This window comes from Platalea leucorodia (assembly GCF_965183815.1).
Source record: "Platalea leucorodia genome assembly, chromosome: 5".
Classification (NCBI taxonomy): domain Eukaryota; kingdom Metazoa; phylum Chordata; class Aves; order Pelecaniformes; family Threskiornithidae; genus Platalea; species Platalea leucorodia.
In genome coordinates, this window is record NC_138827.1 from 94,101,289 (window position 1) to 94,128,030 (window position 26,742).

The 26,742-nt window shown below is 39.6% G+C and overlaps 1 protein-coding gene across 1 annotated transcript in view; it reads right to left on the reverse strand.

Annotated features, from left to right (window-relative positions):
- NCKAP5 (NCK associated protein 5) overlaps positions 1-26,742 on the reverse strand; it is a gene marked incomplete at both ends in the record, with an annotated part of 383,473 nt that overhangs the window by 136,092 nt on the left and 220,639 nt on the right. The window contains one exon of the mRNA XM_082314721.1: positions 12,693-12,783. Coding sequence (XP_082170847.1) covers positions 12,693-12,783 — 91 coding nt within the window. The remainder of the gene's footprint in view (positions 1-12,692; positions 12,784-26,742) is intronic.

The following is a 26,742-nucleotide window of genomic DNA, read 5'->3' on the forward strand; positions in this document are numbered from 1 at the left end:
GAGGTTGCTGAATCACAGAGATATTGCAAAGTTCACTGGACAAGTGGCTATAATAATAAAACACAGCATAATCTAATCCTGATATAACTGGATCTGGACTCTACAGTAATGATTATAAACAGCAATCTTTCACAAGGACACGTGACAAAATTCTGCCTGAACCAAACAAGAATTAAAAAAAAAAAAATCAAGATCTTTGAAATGCTGATTTTCCCTATGAGCATTGGATGACATGAATTGCTTGTCTGGAAACTGATAAGTAATAATTAGAGATGACATCTTTGCTTATAGAAGCTAAAGATCATTTTCATGTGATAAACACAAGTCCTCCAGAGAAGTGAAGTGTTTCAGATGCAATGCAGCAAAGATCCTTCAGATGTAAACGATCTGTATTTCAATTTTGGGTGTCAGACTGTGATGCCTGAGTGGTTTTTTTTTTTCCTGGATTCCTTTTAATTCTTCAGCTTCTGAAACTTATTAGAGACAATGGTTTTATAATGGTTACAAATTCAAATTCTTCTGAGAGTCATGCCTGCAATTTTTCAAAAAAACACGTTAATCACACGTTTAACCAAAGAATAAAATACATGTAGGATATATAATTAAATAGTGCTTATGATTGCTCATAACCACTTATTTGAGAAAAAAACTCAAAATGATTCACAGTGTAGTTATTACTAGATCATATACAGAGGTAATGGTAACAGGCATCCAAGAATCCAATGAATACTGAACCCAAGGTAGGTGGCTAACTCAGCATCTCAAAACATTTAGCACTTTCCATGGTGTCACAGAAGCTTCCACAGGACTTTCTAAATAAGGTATTTATTAAGTAGTTATCTTAGATTTCAGTGACTGAATTTGGTGATCGAGGTACACTACACTACACTTCTAACGCTCTTTCCTGCTATAATAAAGGCAGACTCTTAACCTCCAAACCCAAACTGCAATTTACAAATCCATATACAGAATTGTTTATGGAACAATAAATTGTGAATGTTTTTTCTTGCAAGGCCATTCTATAGTCTTCATGTATTCTTAGATGATGTACTTTCAGTGTTGTTTCCACTGCAGACCTCCTAGTGTTCAGCACTATTCTTCACTGCGACTGAGAGATATGAAACGAGAATTTTCAGGCTGTTGATGTAGATAAAAACTGTAGATGAGGGTTTCTTTGTACTTTCATGAAAAACAGCCCCAAGCTACGCACAAGTATCTCAGTCTGACTGCACAAGCTGAAAAAAGGAAGCAATTGCTCCAAGGACTGCTGACTTAAAGTTCCAACAAGGTTAAAATTGTTTTCCAGTGGCACCTTGCTCCCCCTTCTCCCCCCACCATGATCTTTTTTTCCTTAATTGTAATTAATACTTGTTTACTGTGGCTCGATCCCTCTTAAATATGCCCTTTGAAATTTTGCAGTATCTTCTGATATGCTCTATAACCTATTTCATTCAGCGAAACCTGAGATGTATAAAAGACACTTGTATGTTAAGTCAGAGCAATGTGAAGTAAGACTGATGGATTCACAAAGTGTTTCCTGCAAGATGCTTGGTACAGGAGTAGTCACTGACATCACCGCGATCTGAATACATCTGTTCCATCCACTACATTTTTCTTTTAATTTTATTTATTTGCTAATGGGAATCCCATTAAACACCATGACCCAAGTCTGGAAAAAAATGGTAACTGAGCAAACAAGTTAGAATGCAAAAAAAATTACATGCAACTAGACAGTGCAATCTAAACGATCTCTGAGTATAAGGCTACAGATATGACTTCTGGTTTTACCTTGCTTACTTCTATCTATGTATTCAGCTGTTTTCTCTTGCTTTATTTTCTCCCAGTGGAAGGATAGACCAAAATATAGCTTTGCTTTAGATAGCACATCAGTAAGTGTAATAATAATATATTTTTGTTTAGCTAACAGCTTTTGTTCAGAACAAGCTGACCAAAATTGAAGGAAAAGAAAGGAATGCACATATATCACAAAATTTTACAGAAACATCCCAAATTGTTCACAGTTCAACATTACCGTTGTCAGAAAAAACATATAAAATTCTTCTTTTTCATCTCTGGATTTCACTTACAAAGTGAACAGAGTGAGCAGTAACATTCCCTAGATTAAATACATGTGATGGATAAGAGAACAAAGTACTTTCTTTATGTTTCTGATATGAGCCTCCTACCACCTGCATATCAATCTAAATGTACTACATATTATTCTTCACTCGAAACACTTCTCGCTAGTACAAGCTATCAGCCCTACTGAACAGTTCTGCAGTAACATTAATAAATTTCCTGATGATGCTTTTATTGGCTGTTCCATGCATCAGAAACATCTATTTCTTTTGAAAAAGTTCAGATCAAAAAGGACTGTAAAAGAAGAAAACCTTCACAGTGAAGTTCACTATTAAGTGTAGTTAACAGATCAGTAAGAGTAGACGGAGTTTTTTGTCTTCAGGTCCCCAGCTGAATGACATCACTCCAGGGTGGCAAAGTCAACTACGCTAACCTGGCAACGAAATGTTGCTGTTGACACCATCCTGTCTTCAGTGAATGGATATTCATACTACTGTCCTGGTTTCAGCTGGGACAGAGTTAATTTTCTTCCTAGCACCTGGTATAGTGCTCTGGTTTGGATTTAGGATGAGAATAATGTGATAACACACTGATGTTTCAGTTGCTGCTAAGCAGTGCTTACACCAGGCAAGGACTTTTCAGCTTCCCATGCTCTGCCCGGTGCACAAGAAGCTGGGAGGGGGCACAGCCAGGACAGCTGGCCCAGACTGGCCCAAGGGCTGTGCCATACCGTATGGCATCATGCCCGGTATAGAAACTGGGGGAGTTGGCTGGGGGCAGCGATCGCTGCTTGGGGACGGGCTGGGCATCGGTCAGCAGGTGGTGAGCAATTGCATTGGGCATCACTTGTTTTGTATATTCTTTTATCATTATTATTATCATTTTTTCTTCCTCTGCTGTCCTATTAAACTGTCTTTATCTCAAACCATGGGTTTTAATTGTTTTTTCCCACTTCTCTCCCCCATCCTACTGGGGCAGGGAGGGTAAGGGAGCGGCTGTGTGGTGCTTAGCTGCTGACTGGGGTTAAACCACAGCTGTCAACAGCACCCTCGGCCCTGGCTCTTCATCTGTCAGAAGTGAAATCAAAGACTGACCATTCTGGAGGTGACTCTTCCAAGCCAGGTTTCACGCACGGTGGTGGCAGGGCAGCATGGCAGTAGCTCACCGTGTTTTTTATTCTATTGCCTTTTCAAAATGGAAGACTTCAGCTACACTGAATAGCAAAGTTATCAGCAGAAAAAAAAGTTGTTCTAGAAGCTAAACTGTTCCTTCTTCATATGTGTATATATGATATTATGAGAAGAATATGCAGTGTGATTTTTCATGCATTCTCTTATAAATTGGTTCATTATAGTACCACACTTAAAGCAATCATCTTTCCTCCCAGGAAAGCTATATGCAGCATTTAAACTTTCCTGAAGGAGTTTGTAAGTATTAAAGTAACTACACTTGACTAAAATGACAGTATTAAAATATCTACCTTTGACTGAAGTACAAACAAGGCAAACTATTCTGAAAATTAAATTGAGTAAATTTTATGTAACAGCAATTAAGGCAATAGAATTACTCTGGATTTAAATTGCTAGAAATAAGCCAATTTTTCTTCCTTTTGCAGCCCTTCACTTTTTTTTTTTTTTAATAATGTCTTTTCACTACTTGGATGAAGGCCAAATTACTCTTTTTAATGAAATGAAAAACTTTGAGTGCAATTTCTTTTTTTTGCCACCAGAAAGTCTCCTAAGTACTTATACTTGTTGATCGAGTTTTCCATAGATGGTTTCTTTAGAGAATACCACAAATAAGCTCAAAAGGACATACCTGAAAATGAGCATTACCTAGTATTTTGGAATGACAGCAATATATTAACTGACTAGTTCTCACCATAAGCACAATTGCAGAAGCTGACCTAAGAACTTACGTATGGGATTAGGACAAAAAAATTAGTATATCATTACATAACCAGGTAATTTTTTGCAAATGCCAGGGAGTAGTTGGTTTGTCTCACAATCTTGTCAGGAAAACTTCTGAAAGAAGCTCAGAATGCATCTTCACACAAAAATAAAATGTAGGAATTTTCATTCTGGATCAGATCAAAACTTCAACGTTTCAAATATGTTATTATAGTTTAGATTAAATATATTTAACTGAAATTAGAAACACTTTTCTTGATCACCAGTGCACATTCTTTCTGAAATAAATATACTGGTACACTGGTAAGTGCGTTCTTCTGTAAAAATAATTTTCAGAGAGAGGATGTTTGTGAATACAGCATAATCTCCTTTTATTTTTCTCAGAAAATAAGCAAGATTTTAGGGTTTTTTTCAACTTTTTAAAATTTAAGAAATAGCATTACTTTCTGCTGGTTTGAAAACATAAATGAATCACAGTTCAAAATGCAGAGTGAACAATATCTTTTATGGAGATGTGGAAATAGGGAGAGAGCGAGTGACTTGGCCATATATAAGATCCAACCTTGGAATACTAAGGAATACAAACCATTTTTTCAACTTTTCTGTCCAAACACTTCTGTCACTAGACAGCTGATTGGAGTAAATGGTCTCTATTTATTATTTCTTATTCATTATCCTTGCTCAGAAAATGCAAAGGATTAGATAGATAAAAATGCTTCTTATTTACTTGCCAGACCCTCTTGCCCAACCAGACCCTCTTCAATACCAGCCCAGGATGGGCAATGCTGTGTCAGGCCAAAAAAGCACATCTGGATCCTGACAGGCATCTGGATAGGCTACAGATAGGTAAGACTACCTTATTAAAATCTTTTGGTCAAGATCCAGGAGTCACACTACAGACCTGAGAGCTCTAAAAGCAGTGGCCAGATGGGAGATGACAACAACTCCCTGGGGATCTCATTGCTCTGCTGAGAAACAGAGCAGGGCTGGAAGTGGCGCTGGGTCCCACAGCAAGCGTGCCGCAGCAGCCCCGCAGGCTTGCTTTGTCACACAGCCGGAGTGTGGGCTGCCCTCAGCCGGCGTGCCTGCACAGCCCCGCTGCTGGTAGCCCTGATTTGACCTGCATGAGGAATACATGCAGATAAAGAGCAACAAGTTGGCCTTCACATACAAAGATACCAGCATCTCTCCAAGCAGCAGATAGATTCTATTAAAACTGATATTTGCTATAAACTCCAGGAGGTTATTCCAGTCTCTTAGGACTACCAAGCATGTTAGAGCCATGGTCTTTTCTCTCAAATACATCCCCTGAATTAGAAAAAAGGCAACCAGAAGAACACCATTAAGGGCAAGATTAAGGCTGCAGGCAACCTGCTGTGCATAAATGGGAAGTCCTTGTATGCATTGGGATGACCTGTGTCAGTCAGGCTGTGAACCACATCATCATCTTGCTTTCCAAAGAGTGCCTCTGACTTTCCGTTATGCCTCTTTCATATGGATGGGGTTCAGGCAATGTATATGGGCTGATTTTTGTGGATTCATTCCAAAAGAACTAGAAGAAAGATATAGCAAAAGACAGAAACACTATATTGGAGAGGAAAATCTAAATGTAGGAGTACTATCAGTATAATACATAATAGTATCATCAAATCAGTCAATCCTCACCTCTTGTTACTGTAGATATATAGAGGATTCTGGGAATGAAAGAACAGCTTGTTTTCTGAGAAACAGGCACACAAATGGCACATTTCAGTTATGAGACTTCATTGTGTAAAACATAACTAACTGCATTGCTTTGTTACGGTATTACAAACAATCAAAAAGGGAAAACTATTTGCACATACGTTCCTTGCAACAAAACTATAATTTTTAACAGTGTCTGAGGAGCTCCATCACTCTCCTTTGGGGGCAAGAATCCAACCTCAATTTAGTTAAATAGGGGAACAAACATTTATCAGAATCCTTGCACAGCGGTGGAAAACTACAAGAAGAAAAGCCATACGGAATTAGTTGTTACCGAGCTAGCCCTGGATTTCTCTGTATGGAAAAGCAGTCCAATAGCAAATGCTTGTGTCCTTGGCAGCCCGGGGTTTCCGGTGGAGCTCCCAAGAGAGCACATGGTTCCTCTTCTGTCCTTCTCTGGGAGACAGAAAACTGCTAAGCTTTGCCTAGTAATATTCTCCTTAGTAGCTTAGGAGGCCGGGTTGATACAGTCTCCTGGGTGCACTTCCAATCCAGAGAGATAAGTTTAATTGTAAGGATATATTTCCTCTTTCTGCAATAGAAGTTAGCAGTAAAAATCCTATGTGGATTTCAGCTAGGGAATTCAACTAGTGCCTTTTTTTCAATTCATAGCCATGCCCCATCTATAAAATGTTACATATCAATGGCCTGAACATTAAGCGTGTATAATTTTGTCTTAAGATAAAATTATATTGCCAATAGATACAGTTTTTCTCTCATGAAAGAGCTGTCGACACCAACGACTGTCCAAATTAGAAGTGACAGTCACAACAACTGTTCCACATTTGAGTCTCACAAAGCATGCAGACAAAAAATTCGGTTGATCTGGCCAACAATGCCACCTGAAATGTACCTGTTATCACTTACGTAGTCACACCTCTCTGACACCTGCTTTGGAAAGCAACTGGCAGAACACTCCAGGCTTCATGACTAAGTGCTAGAAGTCTTGCAGCACTGGAATTATTTTACCTTTGTATTGAAGTTATCAGTATTGAGTCTTTACAGATAAATCTTTCTTAGCTTTGGATAAGGCAGGCACATGTACATGTATTGATATCCAGCAAGAGGGCAGGAAATGGAACTGAACTTTCTCGTGTTCAAAGCCACTCCTCCTGTGAAGCTGCAGTGTAGGTTAATGATTGCAATGGTGGTGATGCCCTGCAAATGGGACAGATGTGGAGCTGTGTGCCATTCTTCTCATGGTGCCCACTAAAGCCTGAGAAATCTCTTCTGAAGTCATTACTTCTCAAAACCTAGTCATCCCTCCAGAGCGAGAAAAAGAACAGAGCTGAACCACAGTCAGCCAGCCAGCTCTTACTCGGCGAGAAGAGCCCATCAAATGCTTAGGCTGCAATTGTTCAAACTGTCTGCCACCACTTTGATGTCAGTGTAGTCAGATGGGTGCTGAAATGAGCAGTGAAGCAAAAATGAGACAGGACACATACCACTTTCAGAAAGAAATGGAAGGAATCAAGCTGCTCTTCTGCATTGCACCCAGGGCCAAAGAAACCTGAAAAAATGTCCTACTGTGAAGGCTACCTGTAATCCCCATTGAGACTTTGAGCCAGACTTCTCTTGGTGTAGACTCAACAGCACTGACCTCTGCACAGGGATTGTTCTTGACAAACTCTCTACCCTGCTACTCGTATCTTTCTCCTCATGAATTTGTATAGTCAACCTCCGAAGACCTGCAGTGTCCACCATGATGAAAACTCCTTCTGCTAAAAAGTAGCCTAGACCATACCAGCTGGTGAACAAGCGCAGTCAGAGACACTCTGCACCAGCACAGAAGTTCAGGGATGACTGGGCCCATGACATTAGATGGGTGAGTTTCAGGCTGTCTAAAACCCAGGATTTCAGTTCCTGCTGATCAAAAGAACGTGCCTGGTCCCAACAGCAGTATTTGTTTGGAGCGTAAATCTCAAAGAAGCACAGTGGGGTTCTGAAAAGGTTACAACCCCTGCAGTCACGAGGTTTTATTTCCCTAAGTTGTTCATATGAATTCATGCACCAAAATCCCCAAACTACCAACAGCAAAAACTCGCTTCCATATTTTTTAACACAAGACAGGATGGTTCCACTTGAAGACCATCCATGCTCCACTTTGAAATTCGTTCATTTTCTATTAAAAGTATTCGTACGTTAAGCAAACTCCTTGGGGGAAGTAAGCCTTTTTCCACGTTCACAAGGAACTATGAAAAGTTTTTTTTTTTTTTAATCTCTTCATTATCTGGCTCAGTACTTACAATAGTTCCTGTTACCACAGAAGCAGCAGTTCATATATATTGACCACACCTTAAATGTATCTGAGATTAAATGATATGTTGTTATCCTCTTTTTACAGACAAAGGTTAAAGATGGACAGATAAAGTGAATTTGTCCAAGGAAACGGAGAAATTTGTAGCAAATGAAAGAATCAAAATCTAGTCTTCCAAAAACAGTGCTTTAAACAGCAGATCATCCTTCCTCTCTGATGCGACTGCACCACGTCTGTCCTGAGCTTTAGTGCACATATTGACAATTCCAGAATTATAACAAATGGTGAAATTACAACAAACTCTCTTCCTCGTCTATTTTGACCACTCTACACTGACATAAAGTCAAAAGAAGTTAAGAAAAAAAATGAAAGGCTTTGAGTGATCCGTAATCAGGTCTGATTCTACCTAGATATCCAGTACCATGATGAAACAGGAAAGAGACTTTAGGTTTTGATAGCCAAATCACAAGGACAAACTTAGAATCATAGAACAGAATCACGGAATCATTTAGGTTGGAAAAGACCTTTAAGATCATCGAGTCCAACCATAAACTTAGGAAGGAAAGTCTGCAGGGTGCTTGTTTTAATGTCTTGAGTTTGAGTACTGCACACAATTATTTCTGGGATCACTCTCCCTCTTAGATAAAGTACTTGTGTCTTGAATGAGAAGAGTATTAATATATGAGGTATTGGTTTGGCCTTTCATGGTCTTACTGTTAAGTGGACAATGCCTCTTGGAAACATCAAAAAAGCTCTTACATACTAGACCCTTTAGTCAAGTAAACTTTTAAGCAAGAAATATGATGGTTCACGGCAATTCAAATCACACAGTCTACATTTACATAGCATTCATTATAAATCTTCCCTCAGTTATTATTATGTAAAATGATAACAGAGGAGAATGTTATCTACAATCCTGCTTCTAAATTCATTTACCCTGAAGAAATCACATCATCCATCTGAAAGTCCAGCAAATTAAATTCCCATAGGGCAGCTAGCTCTATGGAAAGGGTTAGAATATTTTGCTTCAAGTGAGAATCCCAGCAAGACCTAACACAATATTGCAATAATACTGCACGCTCTGGGCTCCATCTTATTATTATTCTTCTAACATGATCACTATGCAACATTTAATGTTCATTAGCAAGAATATTTATTCTGGAGTCAGGCATATTGATATTATAATAAGAACTCAATTTCATACATCCCGGAACAATAATTAGATTTGTAAAAAACAAATATGTAGATAATGGTCAATAGATCAAAAGCGTTTATTGCACAGAGGTAACTTTTATGACTTCAGATATTAACCTGAACAGGCTTCAGACACTCAAACTAACTTACCATGGTGCCAGAGAATATGGGACCTATGTTGGTAAGTCACACTGGAGATCACCTAGGTCATGTCCTCATTTGTTATGAAATGTATGGTTGTGTAACTGCAGTAAAATCTGATACTCTATTGCACTGAGTACTGATCACATTGTTCTGATCATATCATAGTAATCACAGAAAACAGGTATGATTCAGAATGTTCTATAAGGTAACTGATTGTAAAGGATGGCTTTCAAGACAACGGTAGTATTTATATATTCAGTAAGTTTTGTGTATGTATATGAAGATATATATATATCACTTGGAATTCAGATCATAAAAATCTTTTTTTCATGTGTTAGCTCACATCTATACTTCACTTACAAATACGGGATGATAATATGGTTATCATGTACCCAAAAACTTGAATACGTCTGTTTTTACGAAACATTACCTAGGTTGTACATTCAAGTTCTATCCCCATTTGTGAATTACCCTTATAAATATACCAAAAAAACTGTCTGAATGCATTTGGAAAGATACAAATGAAATGCTTCTATTGCAATATTGATGCCTCTTGCCAAACCTGGACACAGTATTTGCAATAAAATTCATCATATATTTAGATGACATGTTTGTCCACAATTTCCACACAGTTGGTTTCAATAACATACTAATGATTCATATAGCGCTTATTAGTATGTTTTTCAATGTTAAAATACTTTGTAAGCATTTCAGATCACAGATTCTTTGCCAACTATTTGTTTTGAAGAGCCTTTCAGGTATTAGCTCTTATTATTACATGTGGTTGTTGCCTAAATCACACTGCATAGTTTTTACCGTGCAACTGAATAACAAACACACATCAAGTGAACCCATTTCTGACCTACAGAGCATGTAGCCATATGAGGGCAGGAATGTGCTGTTTTGCATGTGAATAGAGCCATTCCTTGAAATTCCCAGAAAACAAACTATTTGTTCAGAACTTTGTCATAAAAGTGAAAAAAAGGCATGTGAGGATGAATGAGTCAAAGCGACTTTCAGAAAAAACACAATGTCCATGGAAATGTTCTGTATTTTTTGACCTGTTTTACCAATCACAGGCTGGTATATGATGCAGTAGCCTAGCTATTCCTCCAGGAAAAGAAAAATCATTGCTTCTGAGTCATGAATTAGGAAAAGAAATTCATAAGAAAAGAAAATTGCATAGTGGCAATCAGAAGAAATGAAAATCAGTAAAAAACAAGCTGACTTTGATATCATGAGCAAAAACACTCCCAAGAACAAGAGGAGAACAGGAAGAGAAGGAAGCTGTTATGCAATGTGGAGTACAAGATCAAAAGTAATCCTAGAACAACAGGTATATGAGTGGTTTAAGGTCCTGGGACAGAGACGGGTTCGCTCTATAAGACAGCTAGGCTCAGGTTTGGGGAATCATCCCTGACTACCACCTAGCAGATTGAAACAAAACCCCATGTCCAGAAAGAAGGGAAAAAATGGTTAGACGGCAGATTGCTAGGTGGAGGGGGCTGTTTGCTAGAGCTGAAGGGAAAGAAAGAATTGTTGTTCTTGTTATTAACTGGGCAGAACTGCCTTGTTCTTTTGTTGGTCAGAAAATAAACCCAACAGATTTTACACTAAACACACCATGGTACCCATTCTCCTGGCTGGTAGGAGACAACAAATGCCTATGTCAGTATGGCCCCAAAGGAAAAAAAAACAAAAACCACAAAACCAAAACAAAACCAAATTCTCACTTTTTTCAAAAATTAAGGAACAAATAAAACATGGAGGAAAACCCACACAGAAATACACAAGCACTGAAACTGGAATGACTAGTTTATCCCCCCTCTAGGGAAGCAGCACACAAAATTTCAAATTTAAAAAAGACTCCATAGCTAATTTATTTCCAGCTCAAAAGCAAAATAAAGAACACTCAAACCCTCGGTTCAACTGAAACCAAAATACTTTATTGCTTTTCTTGTTGAAAGTGCAAAAAAAAAAAAACCCACAGAAGCTACAACCTAACTGTGGTACCACCTTACTGTGGTTTCCAAGGTAAGACAGCATACAGAAAAGCAGATAATAAAATCACTCCAGCTGTCTGTTATAAACAGACAGACAAGTAATCCACCCGAAGGAGAGACTGACACCAAGCCCACTTCAGAACACCCACTGTATGATGGCAGGAGTGAGCAGGAAGTACAGATTTAAACTCTGAACCAGGAGGAGGGAGCTGAGTTTCATTTTTGCATCCCAAAAGGGTAGTGAATAAAATATGGATGCATTTATCACCAGTTTCTAAAAGCACAATGTTCTATTATAACTTCAACAAAAAGTTTAATTTGTCCTGAAATTAAATTTTACAGACTATCATTTTAACAAGAAGAATTGATTATTTTGGAAGGTTAATCTAAAAGATTCTTTTCCCTCCAATCCAAGCTTAAAATGAAAATTTAATTAGAGCGATAAATACTCTTAATATACATGTTTGTTTAGCTATATTGCTGTATTTTTGATCCATCAGTTGTAAGAACAGACTAATATAACTAGAATTTTTGAAAAGTGTTTTATCTGAATGATCGCTACCTAATATATACTTTAATATATTATTTCAGCATTTTATATCTTTATAAGGAATGCTTTCTGTTTAAAAAGATACAGGATAGGACTGACTTCATTAAGCGTTTTTTTTTTTTTTAAGAATTCATGTACAGAATACCTCATTAACTGGGATGTATCTCATTCCTCTTTCTAGACACTTAAAAAGGCTTTCCACCACCTCAGGTTCACTGCTTCCAGAATACAGCAGCACATTAGGAAAATGTAAAACTCCCCCTTCTTGTAAACAGCATAAACAGACCTGGTTCCCTTTGAAAAACCTCTAAAATTCCTCTCCTAAATTCTGTCCTGAGACACTCTCTCTCTACACCAAGTGAGGCTGATGAAACACACCTTCCATAAGCAGCAATAAGAAACTGTGGAGCTTGATATGGAAACCTCACACCCAGTAAGAATATGAGTGGATAAAATTATCCATTACAATCTGAAGGTCAAGTTGTCAAAAGCATCTATGTTTTCTAGAGATGCTGGAATATATTACTTAAAATATTAAGTGATTTAACACTCTTCAAAACTAGTTTCTCTGTCCCCTGTTAACTGTGAGGAGCAACAACTGCAGATAACACAATGACAATAAAAATGACAAGCCTTAAACTGTGGTGAGAGAACATCTGCAAAAATGTAGATGGTACGAACCACCACTTACAAGTATTCAAAACTAATACACAAATACAGGAAACACTGCCAGGCACGTTTACCTCAGCAGCGCAATTTTTGTTTTAAAGAACTTTTCTATCACAGGAAAACAGGTCATAAGTCACTAATACCTGATATACCTTCATGATATTGACAGTTCCTTCTCCATTCTGGCCTGGTGATCCTTGGCTCTGTAGCAGATTTCTCACTGTCTCCTCCATTCTAGAGAATGAAAATATTTATAAAAGTCAACTGTATGGAAAAAAATTAAGAGTTGCATTCAGTGTTTTTGTTCTTTACAAGAGCCTAATGCATCCATGGCTACCATGAAATTAATATTTAAAGACAATCCTGGCCTTATAATGTTCTCATACTCCACGTTATGAATAACACATTAAGGGCACTCTTTTATCTTTTGAATATGCACAGTAATTAGTTGTATTGTTAAAATCCTACTGGAGCTCAGTTACAAAAATTAAAAACAAATGTGTGCAAAAGACATCACCTTGTCAACAGTGTAACCAAACACCATGATAAAATTACTGTTGTTTAGGAACAAAATCAGTCAGATTGAAAAAAACCCAACTGCTGTATTTCTAGCCAATTGTCAGTTTTGTGCAATTTAGACAGACTGTCAAATACATTACTACTATTTACTCTCTATATTATAGGTGCAGCAGTGTGTGCCAGTACATTTGTTTACAGAGGCACAGCTGCTGAACACATTCACCCTTCTCTGCCCTTTCAAAGGGATGTAAAAAGCAAGTGTAGGCTACAATCTGGTACTACCATCTCATGAAAACAAAATCAACTTCAGTTCCATCACTGAAAGAAGGAAGGTTTGCACTTTCATTTTCAAAGGTGTTAATAGAGACCATCAAAAACTGTCTTTGATCTACATGCATTCATCAAGCATGTTAAAACTGATAATAACGCTAACCCTCCTGAATGGAGGCTGAACAGAATAAAGAGTTCTGCTCCTTTGCACAACAGGACGGCTGGGGATAACAGAAGCCACCTACAAAACACTGGTCCCATTCAAGGTAGATCAGAAATTGAATCCATGGGCTTCAGAGATGTCACCGAAGCCGACAACAAATAAAGGGTCTGGACTACAGCTGGTTTCAGCTCTGTGAGTACCAGTAAGAAGAGGAAAGGGATCAAAAGCCAGAGAAGCAGTGATGGACACAAAGACGCTGGGTTTTATAACAAAAAATGCTCAGTGCCAATTCCAGCTGAAGGTCCTCACACTTCTCCCACTCCCCATCTCCTCATGCAAATTCTCACTCCTCTACAGCTTCTTCAGCTGTGCGGATGCAACAGTTTTTCTCACCCTCACTTTCATGCTTTCTGTTCTTTTGCTTTGAAGCTGTCTCCATCCCTTGATAAGAGCTGGAAGAACAGCCATGCTGGAGAAGGGAAGCTGCTGTGGCATGGGTGTGTGGGTGTGTCCTGGTTTCGTCTGGGATAGAGTTAATTTTCTTCCTAGCACCTGGTATAGTGCTCTGGTTTGGATTTAGGATGAGAATAATGTGATAACACACTGATGTTTCAGTTGTTGCTAAGCAGTGCTTACACCAGGCAAGGACTTTTCAGCTTCCCATGCTCTGCCCGGTGCACAAGAAGCTGGGAGGGGGCACAGCCAGGACAGCTGGCCCAGACTGGCCCAAGGGCTATGCCATACCATATGGCATCATGCCCAGTATAGAAACTGGGGGAGTTGGCTGGGGGCAGCGATCGCTGCTTGGGGATGGGCTGGGCATCAGTCAGCAGGTAGTGAGCAATTGCATTGGGCATCACTTGCTTTGTATTTTCTTTCATCATCATCATCATCATCATCATCATCATCATCATTATTATTATTATTTCCTCTTCCTCTGCTTTCCTATTAAACTGTCTATATCTCAACCCACAAGTTTTACTTTTTTCCCCAATTCTCTCCCCCATCCCACTGCGGGGGGGGAGGGTGAGCGAGCAGCTGTGTGGCGCTCAGTTGCCGACTGGGGTTAAACCACAACCGGGTGACACGAAGGCAGAGCTACCTTAACCCATATCGCCAGAGACGCTGTATATTAAAACTGTGACCTTGAATAAAGAGCCAGTATTCCTAGGCATATTGGACCAGAAACTGCCTGCTGTTGTTTGTTTCTACTGTGTTTAAGGAAACATGACTTTTGTGTACCATTCTTTGCAAATCCAATTGAGCAGAAGAATTATTCACAGTGTATCAATTTTTTTTTTTTTTTATTTCTAAGGTAACAATCCAGCAAGACAGCAAATATTAGCTAACTGCTCTGGCCAAAGGCCAATAACATTAACTTTTATATAAGCCTCATAGTCTTTCTGTTCTTTCAGTCTTATCAGAATGAACGGTATTGGCTAATTTAGCAATAATATGATGTTTTGCTAGGTTCTCTCCTTTCAAGTCAGCCAGCTACGCTACTTTTCGAGAAGCTGGGTATTCATTCTACTCAGATGAACACTGACATTTTACTTATTTGTATGATGTTTTTTTGTCATTGATGTGCAGACTTCTACACTGCCAGAATGCCCACAGAATAGTTGGACCATCTGTTGACCAAATGTGAATAAAAACAAGCCAGCTCTAATCTCTAGTGCAGACAGTGGTGCAGTTTTTCAGTTGCAGATTGGAACCATTTCTGCTCATAGGCTGACCTTAATCAGATGCCTTTTACACAAAAGAAATCATTTTGGTTCATAATATAAATTCCTGTGCAGTCCTCACTGAATTATTTCATTTCTTAACATGCTCATCATTTCATTTTTAAATTACTTATGTAATAGGATTCTTAATTATTGTTTTTATATATGCATACACAGTTCCAACTCTAGTCCTCCATAAAGTTCTTACAAATTAATAAACAAGCAAAAATGGGAGAAGGAATAGATTCAACTATCAGCAAAAATCAGAGTTTTTCAATTTAGGCCTAATAATATTAATGAAAATATAGTCTAGTTGCATATTAGTACAATCAGTTAAATCAGCTCAGAAAAATTATGAAGAATTCTTAAATTCAATAGGTCATTTAATCTTCAGTCAAATTCAGACAGTCTGTTTTGGACAACAGGCCCATCTTGACAAACAGCCTTATAGGGACTGGCAAGCACACAGTTTCATGTGGCAATTGGAAACACCTCCCATCAGCACTCAGATTTCTATGCAACAGAAGAATCTTTACAACACGACAAAGAGCTCAGTTAAACAAAGCTGAGATTTTTGTTGTTTTATTGTTTGCAGCTTTCATAAAAGTTTGTAAGAGGTGACAGCGATAAAGCTGAACCACAGGCATAAGAGAGACACGGTCTGTGTGGTCATGTCACTATAAAACCAGCACGGAAAAGATCTTACAAGCCTTAGGTACCCACAGAATATCTGAAAAAGGAAAGCGAAAACTAGTTTCTGTCAAACAAGGAGGTGAAATCTGCTTACAGTTAAATTTACTGCAAAGCTCTGATGGCCAGTGCTCTTGCAGTTTATAAGCTGCTGCCTCTTCACTAGCACCCCAGTTGTCCAGTTTTAGGAAGGACTGCTTAACCAAACATGGCACAGGATAATAATTGAGACTTGTTTCTTATAAATTAGAATCTTTGAAGCATGAATTAATAGCACCTTAATTGAAAAAGCGATTGTTATTATATGATCTATAATACTCTCCACAGTGACAGCACATGCCAGAAAGATTTAGTATAAATTCTTTTAAAGAATGCAAGAATAGTTGAGCCTCTACAAATTTAACTTGAAACCCCATGTTTTGCTCCCTGAACATGGGTTCCAAAGGACATGTAAATTTTGGAAGTGAAGTAGAAAAATCAGGAGCTTAATGAAAGGCTATTTCTACACACCAACCTATATTTTTCCCCCTTCTGGTAACCATGAAAGGTTATCTTCTCTTGGTCTTGATTCTAATATCCTAGATGGACCCACTCCAACATCAAGCACTTGCCGATTACATCCAGAATAGCTATCCCCCACGCGTGTATTCTGCCTGCTTGCTGGTCTATGCTAAAAAACCTGTTTTGCCAAGGATTCTGTGCATCTTATGTAACTATCAAGCTGTTACAATCTGCAAAAACAGCCTCTAAAGCTCACCATTCCCGAGTCTCCATTCTTCAATCAGTATTTAAGAACATTTCTTTTCCCCTTTCTTCAGTGTTCTATTTACTATCTATTCATCTAAAGCATCTCAGTACCATTAAATTTTTTGTTACATCTATTATTTGAATAGGAAATTGAAGTTTTCTTAAAACTGAAGTGTTTCTTTCAATTTTTCTTTTTTTAAAAAGCTATTTTCTTTAGGGGAAAAACAGATTAAACCCATGTTTGATAGAAGCTTCTGAAGTTTCTTGACAAAATGTCAGTTTAGAGTAGGGAAACAGTCCTCTACCAGTCCTAACCCAAGGATAAATTTCTCAAAGCATTAAACAGAAGAAGAAATGAGGCACTCTGAGACCAGAATCTGTTCATGGAATATAAGAGTTTAAGGAACATAAAATATTAATGCTACTGTGGAAAGCACTGTCAAGATTTCATCTGGAATATTATCTGCAATTACGATCACCAGTATTCAGGAGCGGCTCGTTCAGAGAGGATTCGGTGAAGAGACAGCTCTGAGGTTGTTTAGAGGAATCGAGAGTCCGTGTCATGAAAAGAGACTAAACAACTTACCTTGCTAAACTTAAGAGACCAAGGGCTTACATGGGTATGACTTCCATAAAAGAATCAGTGAGAAAAAATAAAACGAGAAAGAAAACTACATCAACCTACCATCAATGACTGACAAAACAATATTGGAATATAATGGTTACAAATACATTTAGGCTGGAATTAGGATGTTTTTAATTACTGAAAAAGTGAGGCTCCGAACCAGCCTGACAGGTAGAGCAACGGGATGAGAAACCTAAACAGTTTTAAGCCAGAGTTGAGCAGTTTATGAAATGAATTACACAGCAGGGTCAAAAGCCAAGGACTTGAAGTTATGATCCACAGGTCCTTGCTGCTATTCCTCCTCAAATAAAATCAGTCGTCGCTACATTTAAAAAATGTAATTTGTCCTGTGCTGTTGAGAGAATACCAGGAAATCAATCCAACTGCAATGTACAGTTATTTATTTTGGCTTTGTTTCTGTGTGTGTTTCTGGGCAAGGGGGCCAGCGGAATCTCTGGAAAGCAGGAAACATCGTTCCCTGCCCAGGGAGCAGCACACAGGGCACAGATGCTCAGGCATCCAAGATGGAAGAAGGAAGCTTCCTCTGTATTTTTGCTGCAACTCAAATCTTGTCTGGAAGCCTGGACCTCCCTGCAAGGGCCCACCAAGCTGTAGGAGACTTGCTTTTAAATCTTCTTGATGTTATGTTTCTGACAGCTCTGCTGCCTCCATCTCCTGCCTGGCCCCGCTGCTGCAACTCACAGCATGCACCAGCGCACAGTTTCATCCAGGCCAGGCAAGACAGACCCTGCTGGGGTTGATGCATCACTGGTAGGCAGTCAAGTTCCTGACTTTCCTCCCAATTTTCTCAGGACCATCACCTTCATAAATGGGCACCTTCTTTGTGCCGTTCCCCAGCAATGCTGGAACACGGTCAGAAAACCTGCTGGCTTTGTGCCTCTCCCAGTTCTGTCATTTCAAGTGGACCAAGGACATAAGCTATTTTGTTGGGGTCCTCTGCAAGAACATATTTTAAGCTCATACGGGAATTAATCTTTCCTCAAATATACTAATGGGAAGAGGCACAAGAGTTCTCTCAGCCCTCCACCTCTGCAGAACCTTCCCCATATATTTCCCACTTCCCAAAAAGGTCTTTCAGACCCCGTTCAGCTAGGTTTATTGACTTCCTTCCTTGAGAGAGGTGTCTCTCACACAATCTGCCACAGTAATTTCACATGTGAAGAGGAATTTCTCTGACCAACCTCTCAACTGTTACCCTGGTTTTGGCTGGGATGGAGTTAATTTTCTTCCTAGTAGCTGGTATAGTGCTGCCTTTTGGATTTAGGATGAGAATAATGTTGATTACACACTGATGTTTTAGTTGTTGCTAAGTAGTGCTTACACCTAGTCAAGGACTTTCCATCTTCCCATGCTCTACTGACTGAGAAGGCTGAAGGTGCACAAGAAGCTGGGAGGGGGCACAGCCAGGACAGCTGACCCAAAGGGCTATTCCATACCATATGACGTCATGTTCAGTATATAAACTGGGGGGAATTGGTGGCGGGGCAGCGATCACTGCTTGGGGACAGGCTGGGCATCAGTCAGCGGCTGCATCACTTGTTTTTGTTTTGTTTCTCTCTCTCGTTGTTTTCCTTTTCATTGCGATTTATTATTATTATTATTATTATTTTTCAATTATTGAACTGTTCTTATCTCAACCCACAAGTTTTCTTACTTTTGCTCTTCCAAGGAGGGTGAGCAAGCGGCTGTGTGGTGCTCAGTCACCAGCTGGGGTTAAACCCCAACAATCCTTCTGGCGCCCAACATGGGGCTCAAGCCCACAGCCCTGGGATTAGGAGTCCCATGCTCTACTGACTGAGCTAGATCCCCTGTACACATCATGCAACTGATGCTACGTGGAGTAAGTGGGTTGCACTGATCACACAACGGGCTCAAACAGGAAACCCCCGTCACCCAGGAATCTTGGAAGTGATCATGGACTGGCCAGAAGGCAAAGATTTCAGAATATTGCCAGAGGAGGAGGAGGTGATGCTTGCTGAAGAGGCCTCACTGTATAATTAACTACCAGAAAATGAGAAGCAATATGCCCTGTTCACTGATGGGTCCTGTCGTCGTGGGAAAGCATCGGAGGTGGAAGGCTGCTGTATGGAGTCCTTTACAACTAGTCACAGAAACTGCTGAAGGAGAAGGTGAATCGAGGACCGTCATGGTTTAAGCCCAGTTGGCAACTGAGCAGCGCACAGCTGCTCACTCACCTCCCCCCGGTATGATGGGCGAGAGAATCGGAGGAGTAAAAGTGAGAAAACATGTGGGTTGAGATAAGAACTGTTTAATAATTGAAATAAAATAAAATAAATTTGTAGTAGTAGTAGTAGTAATAATAATAGTAATAATAGAATATACAAAGCAAGTGATGCACGATGCAATTGCTCACCACCCACCGACCAATGCCCTGCCAGTGCCTGAGCAGTGCCCCCCGACCCCCCAGCCTTCCCCTAATTTATATACTGAGCATAACATCATATTGTATGGAATAGCCCTTTGGCCAGTTTGGGTCAGCTCTCCTGGCTGTGCCCCCTCCCAGCTTCTTGTGCATCTCCAGCCTTCTCAGTCAGTAAAGCATGAGAAACTGGAAAGTCCTTGACTTAATGTAAGCACTACTTAGCAACAACTAGAACATCAGTGTGTTATCAACATTATTCTCATACTAAATCCAAACCACAGCACTATACCAGCTACTAGGAAGAAAATTAACTCCATCCCAGCCGAAACCAGGATAACTGTGTAGGACATGTCCTGTCTCACTGCAGAGGAAACCCATTCTCTTCTCCAGTCCTCTGTAGCATATCCCTTAGAGGGGTTTGATTTCCCTAGACCTAAAACCTTTCCTTAACAGAGCAAGCTTTCCTTGAAAAAAAATCCTTCCCATATATCCTGATCTTTAATTCCCCTTCTAGCATAGGGAATAAATACTCTCTATGGCCCATGCCCTGTTCAGCCACGTCCCACACAGCCCTTTTCATGATTCTCCCTCCAAGCGACAGGTAGCACGTATCTGTTCCAGCTCTAGAAGGTGCATGACAGTTTCAACCCCTTCTCCATTGACTTAATTCCTTCAAGATTTCCACAGGCTGGCAGCTACCTTTTGCTGGGTGCTATCACCTTCCCTTTTCATCACCCTCAAGCTGAGGTGACAGTACTCAGTGGTTATTTCAAATGCATGTCACAAGAATTCCCTCAACTTGATACTGACTTACAGTCTCACAGAGACATGTCCAAAGGTTTCTACAGAATCTTATTGCAGCAGCTGAGGTTTGTATTTCAGGTTTTTCCATCCCCTCATGCCATGCAGTGGGTGCAGGACTCTTTTTAAAGACTTAGAGAAAAATATCAATAACATATCTTTCTCCATCTTTAGCTTAACTTACGTCTGTGTAATGAAAATTCTCAGGTGGGTATTTTCTTCCAGCTCCTATCTGTGAGACAGTGAAGCTTCCTGCCTCTCTCCTAGGCAGTCTCTGGCTTAAGTTTCTTGACTTCTATTTTTAGTTATAGCCTCCCTGGAGATGTGGCCTGGGTTTCAGCTCCTTGAGCTGTCTGACCCCTCCCTACCACCTGACCACGGACCGAGGAACAGGTTCTCACATGGTTTCTCAGCTCTTTCAGCTCTTGGTTCACCTATGAACCAGTCGGCACTTTTGCCAGCTGGACTTTGGTTGTCTCTTTGGAGACCGCAATCTGTCTGGCTTCGGTGGCAGACCTCTGTACCTCTGTCCAAATCTTGCAGCTCCCTCTCCAAACCGTGCAGCTCTCTCTCCAAACCCACAATCTAACCAAACCAAAAGCTTCTGTCTGACTCAGCTCCCATATAAATTTGGTTGCTTACTCATACGTCGTTTCAAACTTCAGGTTTGGGGTCACCTGCATCTCACTTCCCTCACGACTCCATTCAAAGCTCTCCAACGGATCAGGTCAGACTTTCTCCTTACAGTGAATTCCTCAAACTACCAAAAGGCTTCACAGCAAACAAACACACACAACACCCCTTCCTGAACAAATTAAAAATCCAGATTTTAGATTAAAATCAGATTTTTCTAAAATATGAAAGTGGCTTTACAAGACATAGCAGAAACAGAGAGAGCTCACTGAACAATAGCTTCTGTTCATTGCATCCTCGCAGGAATGTCTTTCCTTCTACCTGGTTTCAAATAAATTAGTAGCTTCCTGAACTGCAGACTCTGCCTACTCCCCTCTGGCCCCAAGGATTTCCATTACCTCTAGACAGGGCTGCCTGCTCTCCTCGGCTCTCTCCCTCATCTGCAGGCTCATCTCCAGACTGTGCAGTGACCTGCCAGCCACACCTACAGCCCCGAGAGCCTCTGCCCTCCTCCACGAGCCGTGGTGATGCCCAGGGTGAAGCGGTCCCTCCTGCCTGGGGCTGTATCCAAGCCTGCTGTTCTCGGTGCTTGAGCCTGCAGCACGCTCTTAGGCCGTTGCTTCCAATGGGTAGGTAGCCAGGAGACAGACACAAGCTTCTCCAAAGAATTTAGATATTGAAAATGGATTAAAAAAAGCAAAGAGAGAATTGAAAACAGATACGTGATAAACTTAAAAAGAGAACTGACAGATGGGAAATGCTGAGGCTTTAAACCCCAAGGGTTTTTCTCCGCATTTTCAGTTCGGCTTAGGATACGACATTGGTACATGCCTTATAGCAGTGTGCTGGGCAAAGCCTACAGAATGCACAATATCCACCCTTAATATTTCAGTTGGAAAATAAAGTAATAACATCCTCTATAATAGCAACAGAAAGACACACATATAATGTATAATTCATGTTTATTCTTTCTGTTCATCAGTACAGGTGCTTATCAACGCAGAAATACCAAGAGAAATTCTCCTGCACCATCACGGCCCTTTCCCCATCAGAGGCTCTGAGCAGCCAGTTCAACCCCGTGGCATTTGCTAGTGGCAAATCCAAACTGCACAAGCCATGCTTTTTCACATACTCATGCTAAACCCTCCTTCTAAAAACATACTCAAAGCATACTCAAACTGTTGCCTGAAGGGCAAGCTATCTAAAGAAGAGTTGCACGTAAAATAAAGTACCTTGTGCATGGGCAACTATAGCAAGTCTGGGCTGGTATGAAACACGTCTCAAGCTCTATTTACACGAGTGGAGAAGGATCCTTCTTTTGAGCGGACAATCTAATCAGGTGCTCTGTCTGCTAGACCATACCACCACTTGAAAATTACACAGAATTGAAAGAGTGAGAACAACATTTACTTAGTAGAAAGTGGCCATTGAACCCACTGGAAATTTTCAAGGTATCCTTAAAATAAAGTGAGTATGTGCCTTGAGCCTCAGAGAAGTAGGGTAGGATTTTGGAAGACCTTAGCATTGGCATATCACTGCTCTCACACAAGTCTGAATTCTGTTATCACACAATGGCAGACCTGACATTTCTCTGAAACTGCTCTAACTACCATCTGAGCCAGGAAATGTTGGAAATGTTTCCATTGTCTCTTTCAGCCATACAGATTTCACTCATCAAACTCATACCTACAGCAAAAAGTTTCTGAACTGCAAGAGAAACCAGTAGTAATGTTTATTTCCGTGTTGACAGATAGACAAATGCCATATGGACTGTATGTGTGTCTTCCATCACCAGCCCCGTATATGATTTTGTAAGTTACAGGAAAAAAAACAGTCCAAGACTAAGCCTCACAGAAAAGCTTCTCACAGGCAATTGAAAGGATTTTTCAAATGGAAGGAATGTCCCTCCTACAATTCCCCAGTAACGTATTTGGGACCTTAGGACAGGAGATATTTCCATTAACGATAAGTGGATAAAACCAGACACGTACGGAAAGCTAATTGTCGTGTCAGCTGAAACATATGCTCATAAGCTCAAACTCTATTCATGCTGGAGGCAGCAGAAATACTCAGAGTGTTTCAGCATAACTAAAAGCATCAGAAAAATTACAGACAACTATACAATCAGACTGCAAATATTTCCAACTTCAAATAATGGCGTTTTTACTTTTTTTCTTGTTTTCTACATTTTAAACAAGTATTTCTTTTTCCATATTTGCAAATATATAGATAGATGGATAGATATATCTACTAGCTCCTCCAAATACACATATTTAATATTGCATATAAGCACTCTGATACAGACAAACCACTATTGCTTGAAGTTACTTATGGGAACGTAAAGCCACTCAAAATTAAAAAGCTCTTGTTCCATTCTGAGTTATGGCTTCAAGGGGGTACCAAGACCACCTTGACATAGCTACATAAGTTTCTATGTGTTTTCCATGAATAGCAAAGATGATATTGTGGTGGGAGGCAGCTTTTGTGGGGCTGAAGTAGGTACAAGAGAAATGCAAGTTGAAAATTAGGTCTGTCATCAACGAGCATTTGCAGAACTCTCCACAATGCAAACAAACTGTTCTTACGCATTTTCACGCTACACAGCCCATCATGAAGCTTTCAGGCTTAAACTGCGCAGTGTTGTGGTAGACACCAAACTGTGCTGGCCAAAGTACAGACAGCAGCTGGAAGAAAGATAAAAACAGGAGGGACTTTCTTTTTCCTTCTGCAGAAATTATCATGATTTGTTTTCAGCCTCTCTGACTCCCCAGTGAAGGTTTTCTTAGGCCACTGGATTCTGGACACCAATCTTAAAGTCTACATAATATAGAGCTATTTCACTGTCCTCATAGCTCTACCTCTTTGCAAATCTTATAGGAGTTTTGAGAGGGTTCCACTGTTGTGAGAAATACTCTGTGAAGATGGGTGGATATGGTTTTCTATAAGTAAAATCCCAACTTCATGGAACCAATAAATAATAGTATTTTCTTCACTATAACATGTTCCACTTTTTAATTTATATAATGACTGGGAAATCCACTGCAAAGTATTGACATCTTCCAATTAGTGAACAACTGCAGTAAAAATCCAAGGATGATCTATCACAAAGTTGAGTTTCTTCTTCTAACTGACAAATCACACTAGCTTTAATTATCATAACTCACCATGTGCTAGTAAACATGGTTATTCTATTAGAAAGATCAGCTACGTGAGGCCTCATCCCAGGATCTACTAAGTCCCTGCTCCTAAGAGGTCTGAGGTCCACAGCTTTTTGTGCTGTGAATATGCAGGTTAACATAATATACTGTGTTTTCATCTTACAGGTGAACAAACTGAGGCACAGCAAGGCTAACCAACACGGCCAATATCAGTGATCGTTAGAACCCAGGATGCCAACTGATGGGTCTAAGCAGCAGATGACGTGTCCGCTCTATATTGTTTTGTTGGTATGACTGTACAAGTCTTCAGTTCTCTCCATCAGTGATCTGAGCTCTGTATCTTAAAAAAGATTTTAGTAACTTCAAATAAATCGGCAGTTTTGCGATCTCTCTACTGATATGTTAATGTTTCGCACATTTCATATGAATAGCTTATGCTAGTGCTTGCATAACCTTAAACAAGCCGTTCGATTTGGAATGAAGCATGGTATCAAAAGCTTTCTTCTGTCTTTTTATCATTCCGACTTTTCTGCACTAAAATGAAACCTGGAGAATTTGTGGGAGGATAGAGAGAGATATTTATACCTCACCATTCTACAATTGTTTAGCATTAAAAAATTGCAGAACATTTAAAATATATAATTCTTCTGATTAAGTGGCTGGTGAGCACGCATATTATTGCTGTACAGAAAGCAATATAATTCTTTTGATTAAGTGACTACTAAGTATGCATACCATTAAAGTTGTTCAGAAAGTTTCATTATATTGAACACCATACTACATGCCCTGATGCCTTCAGAGGCAAAGACTGTGAAGTTTATTAAATTCTTGCATTCTTTTTCCCTTAAAATGTTATTTGTGAATTTAATGCCTTTAAAAAACTAACTACTAATGGAGCTAATGGGACTCTAAATAAATAAACATTCAAGAAACCAATCCTGGTTTGGGTCAATAACCTAAATTTTATGTCAAAAATCAAATTCACAAGACAGCATCAGCCCTTTCCTGACAACTGCAAAGGTCCAAAGGCCAAACTCCTGCCAATGTAATTACACAGGACTCAAGTATAACAGGAAGTTTCCCACTTTGAACTCGGATCCCCCCAAAATGGGTCACCTTAGATGTTCACAAATACAAAGAACAGCAAGAATCAACAGAACGTCAAGAAACAATGACTCCGGTTCCCAACCATGAGATTTGTTTAAAAGTACTTTTAAAGACAACATGGAGTCTTAATAAGTATAATTTCTTTTGTCTTTCTGGACTTCAGCTCTTCCAAATTTCAGCTCATAAAGACTACAATAAGAAAAGAAAAAAATGGAGATTTTCAATTCAGCTGTGACTTCCTGTAAGCCTCTACATGTAAGATCAGCAAAGGTGGATGAAATGTGTAGGAATATTCCAAGGCATGTCTGTGCTACAAAGAATGATATGATAATATTTTAATACCTAAGGGGGATAGTGTGCTGCTGTAGGTATATTTAGAATTTGTCTTTTCTTTTTTCTCCTCAGCAGAGAGCTTGCTTTGGACGTTCAAACAGACATTCACAAACAGAGGGTATGAGACAGTTCTTGGCTGATCAGCTATGATCAAACATTTTCTCTGTACCCTTTATGAACAGGTGATGCCCTGATGCCCTCTCTGTGTGACTAGGTCCTTCTCACACAACAAACCCTCCATATTACCCTCCGAATTACCAACTCATGGAATGAAAAATATACAAATAAAATGCCCCCATGTGTTTTTCCCCAAAGTAGATGGGGAATGACTGCCAGGATAGTGAATGCTAAGTATCTTCTCCTGAACCTGAAGAATGCCTCCTTTTGGGCGGGTTTCAAGCAGCACCACCCTGGAACAACCCAGTTTCCTATTCCAATGGTGCCAGCCCGGGAGTTTATCCTTCCGGAGGACAGATTCAGTAAACAGCAATACATATCTACTACCACAGAAACCTAAGATGCAGAAGTAATTACTCTTCCAGTCTGAAATTTCAGGTGGTTAGAAAACAACCACAGAAACAAGTCATGTCAGAAACATAAGAATGAAAGCTTACTGGCTGTAGATTGCCAAACCCTAGCAGCATAGCAAAATGGCCTAAACAAGTAATATATGGTTAGAATAATGGTCTCCAAGGGCTTAATTACCTGTATCATTAGGTAGTGGTAGTCTCTCTAAAATTATATTGACAGCTTTTCTACAAACAAGCAGTTGATAATGAGGCAATAAAAATACATGACAATGCACACAAAAGAGGCCTGGAATAGCGTCATATACAGCATCATCACCTTTGATGCCAACAAACAAGAAGGGCTGAATTAAATTATTTGTGAACTGGTCACAAAAAAACCAAGAAGGAGCTAGATATATTTTGTCATTAATAACTTTTAATGTTCTCCCTTTCTGTATGTGTGGCAAGCCTAACAAAAGCAAAAGACGATTAAAAAAAAGGGGAAGAAAA